The 10673-nt window shown below is 34.1% G+C and overlaps 1 protein-coding gene across 1 annotated transcript; it reads right to left on the bottom strand.

The window, feature by feature from the left end:
* Positions 1 to 346: 346 nt before the first annotated feature.
* Positions 347 to 7831, bottom strand: LOC145093435 (transcription factor MYB98-like). Its single transcript, XM_079031561.1, has 4 exons — positions 7703 to 7831; positions 7488 to 7615; positions 4955 to 5081; positions 347 to 984 (listed from the first exon to the last, which is right to left on the bottom strand). Exons 3-4 carry the CDS (start codon positions 5012 to 5014, stop codon positions 544 to 546), a joined length of 501 nt encoding a protein of 166 aa, XP_078887687.1. The 5' UTR covers positions 5015 to 5081; positions 7488 to 7615; positions 7703 to 7831; the 3' UTR covers positions 347 to 543.
* Positions 7832 to 10673: the final 2842 nt, after the last annotated feature.

Raw genomic sequence — 10673 nt, 5'->3', positions numbered from 1 at the left:
TTATGTGCATGTAACATTAAAAAATTTGTTACAGGATTACGATTTAAAATTTTCTAAATTTTCCTGTTAAACAACCATAGTGCTAAATTGTGTGCTAAAGCTTCGTTGGGTTGAAACATAAATCTATAGCAACCACCAAAGTTGCATCAAAATCGCATTTGTATTCGATTAAAAGTAAAAAAAGTAAAACATGAGCTCGATAACTTCACTTGTGCTGTGTTATAAATTATGTGATTTCAAACACAATGTATCATTATGTTATGTTATAAATTATGTGATTTCTATTGATAATTATTCAAAGACAACCATTGATAATTATTTTAAATATAAAGAAACACTCAAAAAATATTCAAACTATCAAATTATGAATCATTCAAAGTCAAATTCCCATTCTTTCAGATTCAAATTTATTTGACATATCAATTACTTCCTAAAACAAACAAATTGTCTAATTCAAACTTAATTCATATCAAGTTCACAATTCCAATAAAAACCGCAAGAAATGAAATAACCGAAACCCGAATCCAAAACCCAGCAATTAAACTACTGACAGAACAATTTCAGAAAATCCATCTCCTTTGTTGGATCAAACACCAACTCATCAACCAATTGAGATGACACATCATCAAAATCAAAATCAACATCCCTTTCATCAGGTGCCAGCTCAGCAGGCTTATAACCAACCACGGAATCAGTTGTGGTGTGATCCACCACCGGGGGTGGTGGTTGCTGGATGTTGATTTGATGATTGGGTGAAGAGGAAGAAGTAATGCTTGTGATGTAATCTTTTAAAAGGGAGGAGGGGTTTTTGGTCTTTTCATGATTCTTGTTTAAAAATTGTTTTCTTTTTGTCGCATTCCAGTGGTTTTTGATGTTGTTTTCTGTCCTTCCTGGCATCCTTCTTGCTATATCTGCCCATTTGTTGCCGAATTGTTGGTGTAATGAAATTAGTAACTTGTCTTCTTCTTCGGTCCATGCATTTTTCTACAAGAAGAAAAAGGAGAATAAAGAGTTAATATACAAAAAGCTATTAGGGCCCACTCAAGTCATAACAGACTGGATTGTACTGTGTTTGACATGCATTGGAATGTTTCTTAGATCAGATATCAATGGGACAAATTTGCACTATTTTGTCCCACCAAAAAAAAGTGGGATAGTCTTGTCTGTGAAAAAGACATTAATGCCCTTCACCATTATGTCCTCGAAAATAATCCTGTCTATGCAAAAAGACACGAATGCCCATCTCATCAAAACACAAATAATATAACAATAGAGAATATATGTTTAGTTATATTTAGAAAATAAAATTGTAATGTACTTAAAAATTAAAATGAAGTAATTTCTAAAAATGAATTTATGTCATCAGATATTACATAAATAAAAATAGGTTATATTGTAATCTTTCATTAACTATGGAATGAAAAAAAAAAAAAAAAAAAAAAAAAAAAAAAAAAGGGTGGGGGGGAAGGTTAAAAATAACCAACAAACTATTCTGTTTGGCTACTTTTAGTCATTCAACTTATTTTTGTCCACTTTTAGGTAATATGAACTTTTCAAAATTGTCTGTTTTTAGCCACTCAACTTATTTTTGTCCACTTTTAGGTAATGAACTTTTCAAAATCATATAGTTTTAGTCCCTTTAACTGGCTGTAGCCCTTACATACTTACATGACTAAAATAAGATGATTTTAGAAAGTTCATTATCTAAAAGTGGAGAAGAATAAGTTGAGTAGCTAAAAGTAGACGATTTTGAAAAGTTCATATTACTTAAAAGTGGACAAAAATAAGTTGAGTGACTAAAACTAGACGATTTTGAAAGTTCATATTACCTAAAAGTGGACAAAAATAAGTTGAGTGACTAAAACTAGACGATTTTGAAAGTTCATATTACCTAAAAGTGGACAAAAATAAGTTGAGTGCCTAAAACTAGACGATTTTGAAAGTTCATATTACCTAAAAGTGGACAAAAATAAGTTGAGTGCCAAAAACTAGACGATTTTGAAAAGTTTATATTACCAAAAAGTGGACAAAAATAAGGTGAGTGGCTAAAACTAGACGATTTTGAAAGTTCATATTACCTAAAAGTGGACAAAAATAAGTTAAGTGACTAAAACTAGACGATTTTGAAAGTTCATATTACCTAAAAGTGGACAAAAATAAGTTGAGTGGCTAAAACTAGACGATTTTGAAAGTTCATATTACCTAAAAGTGGACAAAAATAAGTTGAGTGCCTAAAACTAGACGATTTTGAAAGTTCATATTACCTAAAAGTGGACAAAGATAAGTTGAGTGGCTAAAACTAGACGATTTTGAAAGTTCATATTACCTAAAAGTGGACAAAAATAAGTTGAGTGCCTAAAATTAGACGATTTTGAAAAGTTCATATTACCTAAAAGTGGACAAAAATAAGTTGAGTGGCTAAAACTAGACGATTTTGAAAGTTCATATTACCTAAAAGTGGACAAAAATAAGTTGAGTGGCTAAAACTAGACGATTTTGAAAAGTTCATATTACCTAAAAGTGGACAAAAATAAGTTGAGTAGCTAAAACTAGACGATTTTGAAAGTTCATATTACCTAAAAGTGGACAAAAATAAATTGAGTGGCTAAAATTAGACGATTTTGAAAGTTCATATTACCTAAAAGTGGACAAAAATAAGTTGAGTGCCTACAACTAGACGATTTTGAAAAGTTCATATTACCTAAAAATTGGACAAAAATAAGTTGAGTGGCTAAAACTAGATGATTTTGAAAGTTCATATTACCTAAAAGTGGACAAAATTAAGTTGAGTGGCTAAAACTAGACGACTTTGAAAGTTCATATTACCTAAAAGTGGACAAAAATAAGTTGAGTGCCTGAAACTAGAGGATTTTGAAAAGTTCATATTACCTAAAAGTGGACAAAAATAAGTTGAGTGGCTAAAACTAGACGATTTTGAAAGTTCATCTTACCTAAAAGTGGACAAAAATAAGTTGAGTGGCTAAAACTAGACAATTTTGAAAACTTCATATTACCTAAAAGTGGACAAAAATAAGTTGAGTGGCTAAAACTAGACGATTTTGAAAGTTCATATTACCTAAAAGTGGACAAAAATAAGTTGAGTGGCTAAAACTAGACGATTTTGAAAAGTTCATATTACCTAAAAGTGGACAAAAATAAGTTGAGTAGCTAAAACTAGACGATTTTGAAAGTTCATATTACCTAAAAGTGGACAAAAATAAGTTGAGTGCCTAAAACTAGACGATTTTGAAAGTTCATATTACCTAAAAGTGGACAAAAATAAGTTGAGTGCCTACAACTAGACGATTTTGAAAGTTCATATTACCTAAAAGTGGACAAAAATAAGTTGAGTGGCTAAAACTAGACGATTTTGAAAGTTCATATTACCTAAAAGTGGACAAAATTAAGTTGAGTGGCTAAAACTAGACGACTTTGAAAGTTCATATTACCTAAAAGTGGACAAAAATAAGTTGAGTGCCTAAAACTAGAGGATTTTGAAAAGTTCATATTACCTAAAAGTGGACAAAAATAAGTTGAGTGGCTAAAACTAGACGATTTTGAAAGTTCATATTACCTAAAAGTGGACAAAAATAAGTTGAGTGGCTAAAACTAGACGATTTTGAAAAGTTCATATTACCTAAAAGTGGACAAAAATAAGTTGAGTAGCTAAAACTAGACGATTTTGAAAGTTCATATTACCTAAAAGTGGACAAAAATAAGTTGAGTGGCTAAAATTAGACGATTTTGAAAGTTCATATTACCTAAAAGTGGACAAAAATAAGTTGAGTGCCTACAACTAGACGATTTTGAAAAGTTCATATTACCTAAAAATTGGACAAAAATAAGTTGAGTGGCTAAAACTAGATGATTTTGAAAGTTCATATTACCTAAAAGTGGACAAAATTAAGTTGAGTGGCTAAAACTAGACGACTTTGAAAGTTCATATTACCTAAAAGTGGACAAAAATAAGTTGAGTGCCTGAAACTAGAGGATTTTGAAAAGTTCATATTACCTAAAAGTGGACAAAAATAAGTGGCTAAAACTAGACGATTTTGAAAGTTCATCTTACCTAAAAGTGGACAAAAATAAGTTGAGTGGCTAAAACTAGACAATTTTGAAAACTTCATATTACCTACAAGTGGACAAAAATAAGTTGAGTGGCTAACACTAGACGATTTTGAAAGTTCATATTACCTAAAAGTGGACAAAAATAAGTTGAGTGGCTAAAACTAGACGATTTTGAAAGTTCATATTACCTAAAAGTGGACAAAAATAAGTTGAATGGCTAAAACTAGACGATTTTGAAAAGTTCATATTACCTAAAAGTGGACAAAAGTAAGTTGAGTGCCTAAAACTAGACGATTTTGAAAACTTCATATTACCTACAAGTGGACAAAAATAAGTTGAGTGGCTAAAACTAGACAATTTTGAAAACTTCATATTACCTAAAACTGGACAAAAATAAGTTGAGTGGCTAAAACTAAACGATTTTGAAAAATTCATATTACCTAAAAGTAGACAAAAATAAGTTGAGTGCCTAAAACTAGACAATTTTGAAAAGTTCATATTACCTAAAAGTTCACAAAAATAAAGTTGAATGACTAAAAGTGGACAAACAAAATAGTTCGTTGGTTATTTTAAACCTTTTCCAAAAAACAAAAATCACCAACCTACTAAAGAATGAAAATTAACAAAATGGTGGGAATAGTCCACTCTATTCCAATTTCCATTGTAACGCGTACAATTTCATTTTTCTCTGAGTCCACCATACCAAACACTAACGCTGCAGGCTAATGTATTTGTAAAATAATGTAGTTTTATATAACATCAACAAAAGACGCTATTTTCTTGATTATACGATTCATCATTCATGGAGCAAAAACGTATGACAAACAAAATGAAAAAATTAAATAACTGATGTTATAATTTGTTAATAATAACACAAAATCGATACCATGATATTTGGCCTCAAATAATTTTGCCATCTCTCTCTACATTGCTTCCCAATTCTCATAGGGAACTTTTCAGCAATGCGGGTCCAATTCTTGGCTCCATACAGATGCACTAGCTGCAGCAACAACCTGAAAATAAACATTTTATCTCAAGAGCATGACAAAAATTATAAAAATAAAACATAACTAAAAAAGAAATATACATGTCTTCTCTAAAACTCCATTGGCGTCTACCATTTCCTCTTCCCAACAACTCCATGTTTACTTTCCCATCAATTTCCACATTATTGTTTTTTTTCCTACCCGATGTTTTTTCGTGAATCTCATTGAGAGAATCACTTGACGGAGTGTTCAAAAGTCGTATGCTTTTATCATTCAACTCAAAAGGAGTTGAGGCGTATAAAGAGATCCAATCTTTCAAGAATCCTTGATTAGATTCGGATTCCACAAAAGGGTAACTAGCCATTCTTGGCTCGGATAAACTGTTACTTGAAAAAATCGAGTTGGGAAGAAAACTTTCGATAGATTTTGTGTTGGGAGACATGAGAAGCACAGAGAGGAGGAAGGTAAATGAGGATGGAGGCTATAGGGTGGTAAAATGAGAGGGTTAGCAAGTTGATTGATTTGTGGACGTTGATTGAAAATATAATCCAACGGTTACTATGCATTGTTATGTATCATTGCATTAACGTTTCTTCCTTTTATGATAGAATTAGATGTCATAAATGCAATTGATTAGATTATTAGAAAGTTTTTTATCGTCTTATGTTGTAGATAACTTTAATCATATATAACGTAGATATCCACTGCTACTTCCATCATCCTCTCACGCTCCTACTTAGGTTATGTTTGGTGTACTAGCTAAAAAACTAGTTGTTAGCTGATAAAAAATGACGTTTGGTAAAACAAATTGAAAAACTAGCTAAAAGATATAAAATGACATAAAAGGGCATTTAAAAGAATGTGTTTATGCCAATGAGGTCCAGTTTAACTGGGCGGAGGCACACTCCAGTTTTCCCCTCCCAAAGGGTTTCCTTCTGGGGGAATGGTGTCGAGTTCTATTCGTGTCCAAAGCAGTGAAGCCCCTTAATGGGAAATTGGGTTGCTGAGGATGTTGTTGTTATCTCTTCAGGGAGGGATTGAACCCAAGTTCGTTGGGTGTTATGGCATACTACCCTATCAGATGTGACTGCCCGCTGCACCAAACCGCCGTTCAAAAAAAATGTGTATCTATAATTAATTAAGGGGTATATTTTGGAAATATTTTAAAAAGCTCCTAAAAAGCTAGTCTAAGTAGCTTTTTAAAAAGTTAGCTTATAAGCTACTTTTTGGCTTGCCAAACATGACAACATAAAAAAGCTTGAAATATAAGCTAGCTATGGCGCGCCAAGCATAGCCTTAATGATTCATACAACATAGTCTCACTGATTGTGGAGCAAAACACAATTTCAACTCAAATGAAATGGTAGCACAATTGAATTGGTTACTTCAACCAATTCAATTACCATTGAAGGTGTGAGAAGAAGTATCTATGGATTTCATTGAAGGACTACCAAAATCGGGAGGTATGACTACAAGTTCAACTTGAAATTCTTGTCAAATGGAAAGACTTATCATTTTTTGAAGCATCATTGGGAGAATTTGGATGCGATGTTCCCTAATAATGCTCACCTTGAGGACAAGGTGAAACTGAAACTTTACAAAGTGGTCCTTTTCCTTTGAGGTTTACTTATACAAGACGTGTCAGACCTTAAAGGGTTGACTCTTTTTTGTAATAATCCTGTTGTTAAGGGGCATTATGGTCTTTCTTTGAGAAGTCGGTTAAAGCGATTACTCTTGTTTCATAGATTTTCATAGCGAGATGATTGAAGGAAGTGCAAAATATAACTAATTTACAAAAATTAACTAATAGTGAAATGATACCAAAACTTCAGCTCAATTTTATGCAGTCTAGCTTCCCATTTACAATGGACAAATACGGCATGCATATATGTAAGGAATTTCCTTATAGTATGTTACACATAAAAGATTGAACATTTTCCATGATGGATGTCTTCAACTGATTTTATATGAAAAGAAGTGGTAATAATATGTCTAAGTATTTGGGTAAAAAGAATTTTGATTTTCCAAATTAAGAGAATCATATTTAGATAATAATAGCCTAAGAAAGCATTACTGAGAGTTAGTATAAATATATCATACTGCTTAAAGCAACTGATTATCACATCATTTAATTATGATTCTTCAAGTAGCAAGATTAGATTTTCTATCTTCAAGCAACCAATTATCTCTTGATCTTATTATGATTCTTCAATTCTCAATGATCAGTTTTCTTTCTAAATGTTGAGATAAATGTACAAAACTAACCAACGATCCAAGCTTGAAGAATCTCAGTATTCTATTCAAGTTGTGATAATCTCTTTGATATCTTACATCCAATGAGTTTGAAATATTCTCACTTCAAGTAGAAGTAAGCATTGGAAACTTATAAACAACACAAGAGATGTTTTAATCAACTTCGCAATTCACACTTACTTGAGGCATATACTACATCACATACAGAAATGGAAGCATGCGAACTCCCTTCGATAGATCAAATTTGAGCACCGAACATCTTTGACGCAAAACCCCGATGCATTGAAAGGGCAAGTAAAATCGATTGCCTGTAAAGTTGAAAGAAATCAGGCAATTTCACAAACATCTGGAGTGCATAAGAATATGATTATCAGACTATCAAAAGGAAATAATACCTGATACAAAAGTCGCATATCAATGGGGTTTAAAGAACCGAAGACAGAAAATCGGGAACTGAAAAGTTCCCACACTGCACATCATGATTGTTTGAACAATTTACAAAAGTTATTTAAAGTTATTTTTTAAATGTGTATGGATTAGTTTTTGTTTAGAAAAAGTAAAAAGTTGTTTTTAAAAAGGACAAATTACACGGATGGTCCTTATGGTTTAAGGTAATCTGTATGTTTGGTCCCTAAGAATTTTTTTAACTCAGTCCATCCCTATGGTTTGCTTTTATAATGCGTTTGGTCCCTACTAAATATAACTAAATATAAAAAGACAATTATATCCTTTTTAATTTTATTTTTATTTTTCTATTTTGTTATTTTTTATTTTAATAATAAAGATAATGGAAATGGGCCTAGGGATATCAAAAAGTCTCGTGGGGGCCTCGTCCCGTTTGGAGGATTTTTTTTAAAAAAAATCGGGGGCGGGGCAAGGTTAACCTCCGTTTTAATTTCGAGGGCGGTAAGCTCCCCCCTTGATCCGATACAAGCGAGCTAAGGGGCATGATGTTCTCCCAATACCTGAGAGACACTTCACAGAGACTAAAGGTTAGGGGGATGGTAGTAAACCAACTGCAAGCACATGAACTCGCTATACCATTCTCTGCCCGCTACCCCTGCTCCTACTTCGAATGATAGAACGATTTGAAAGGGGCATACGTACGACTTTGACTAAACGACTAACTAAGGTTTTTAGGAAGCAGACGTAATCGAAAGAAAGTTTGGGCCGAATGGAAGGGGCTTCCAACGATGGCAGGCTTACGGGATAAGGGCATACTCGTATGAAAAATATCCTAACTAAACGCTAAGCATTGAACCTTACTTCAAAGACTTTTATACGACCAACCGCCTACTTAATTACACTTCCGGCATGGCATTAAGCAAGTTCCTTCTTCTGCAAATATGAGATAAACCGACGGGACTAAGGGACTGTGGGAATAGCGAAAGCCCTGATTCAAAGATATTGGCCAGTCAAAAGGAAGAAGGTGAAAGACCACAAAAGTATTCCCCCTAAAGCTCTGCAAAGGCCTTTCGGAGATTGACCGTTTTTTCGAATTCGTATCCGTTGGCTAAGTATTTAGAAGCTTAATCTCGTCCCGAAACCCCCATGGGGACCCCGTTAATAAATTACACATATATTTACATATATTAATTATATAAATATAATAAACAATAACATGATTTTGAGCTTCCAAAATTCATCAAAAAACATGTTTTTAAATTGTTACTATAATGTTTTTAAGATGTCATAACTTTTTTATTTTTAACATGTAAAATTATGTTATAAATAATTATTTGTTACATCAAAAATAGCTTCTTTTAGCCCAAAAAAAATGTAGCCAAAAATCAATGGGGGGGGGGGGGGGGGTTTGCACTCCCTGTCACGTTTGCCCCCGTTGACATCCCTAAATGGGCCAACCCCTGCTCATTTTATCTCTTCCCAGTTCCCACTCTTCATCACTTTCCATATTCTCGTCACCCCCCCCCCTTACCCCATTGGGCCACCTTCAACCACACCCTTCCTTCCCCTCTTTATGTTCAGTTGCCGGAAAACACAGGGATAACCGCAAAGATCGCCGGAAAACACCCACATACGAAAGGAGATCTCACTCAATGGGGTGGATCTGGTTCGACAGAAGAACATCTGAGGGAGATATGGTTCATCGGTCCCATCTCTTCTTTTCTTCGCCCTCATTTGAGCCACCACTGAGAGGTCTGATCATCTTCTCCGACCACCTCCATCTTCACCTTTGACTGCATATCCTCCTTCTTCCCTCCTCACCGTCAACCTAAATTGATTTTGTAAAACCGGCGACCTCACATGTATCTCAGATCCATCTCTAACCTTGACAATGCCCTTCATCTTATTTTTGATGTCATGTTCCGAAATCATAAATTGTTTCAAAAACCCAAATATGATTTTTTTATGGGTTTGAATTTGCTTCAGAAAACCAAATCTAGTTGAAGCTTATGAATTAGATATAAAAACGCCCTTTCATTCCTCATTGAGATCCAAACACAGTTGAAATCAATTGAGGAATTAGTTATAGCAACATTATGTTTGGAAAGCATTCAGAAGCCAAAATCTGATTTTTTGGTTTGGAAGTTCGTTTCAGAACCTGCTCTTTATCAAGATATGTTTAACATGTGACTTTGATTGTTCGATCTCACTTTTGCTTATTGTTATTGATTTGTTTTACAGTGATTTTGTAACACCCGAAATCAGATAGGCCAAGAAAGGAAATCTAACATCCCAAGTCAGAATCAAGAGTTCAGGGGGTAAAGTGTAAATAAAGAAGGGGACTCGACGAGTAGGTATTCCGACTCGCCGACTCGCCGAGTCAGAGCGGGAATTTGGTCACGAGTTAAGTGCCCAACTCGTCGAGTCGGTAGTTGGACTCGACGAGTTGGTGCTGAAGAGAGAAAAACCCTAATCCAGGGGCTGTGCCCTATATAAAGAATGTTATGTTCCTCCTTCAGCCTATTTACCTTCCCTTTGAGTTCCAGAAACCCCAAAATTCGTGTGAGGCTTCATTATTGAGGAGATTGGGGGCTTAGAAGAGGAAATTGGTGGAAGGATCTTGAGAAATTAGAAGTTAGCATCAAGGGCTTGTATAGATTTGTGATCTACATCAGTTTTGGGCACATCTCTGAGGTAAGGAGCCTTATCTTAAGCTATTTCCTTTTTGGTTTATCCTTGGTGGTTGTTTTGGGAGTCCCTTAACTTGTTTTGAGACCTATCTCGGATTTGGGAGTTAGATCTGGGGTTGCTGCTCCAGATCTAAACTCATGATGGCTTAGAATGTCATAAAGCTTCAGTTCATGGGTTGTTGGTAAAGCCCCTTTGTCTAAAACCCAAGCCCTAGTGTGTTTTGGGCTTATATCTCCTTGGTATCACGTAAAGTTTGCAACTTTACGTGAG

This window comes from Lactuca serriola, chromosome 3 (assembly GCF_051521515.1).
Source record: "Lactuca serriola cultivar US96UC23 chromosome 3, Lser_US96UC23_V15, whole genome shotgun sequence".
Classification (NCBI taxonomy): Eukaryota; Viridiplantae; Streptophyta; class Magnoliopsida; order Asterales; family Asteraceae; genus Lactuca; species Lactuca serriola.
This window is presented reverse-complemented; position numbering and strand designations above follow the sequence as displayed.

Bases quoted from the DNA above. Each gene is read 5' to 3' on its own strand.
- LOC145093435 (XM_079031561.1), bottom strand. From the start codon at position 5,014: ATGAGAATTGGGAAGCAATGTAGAGAGAGATGGCAAAATTATTTGAGG. The intron at 985-4,954 runs GTATCGATTTTG...TTCTTCTTGTAG, and splicing joins ATTTGAGGCCAAATATCATG to AAAAATGCATGGACCGAAGA.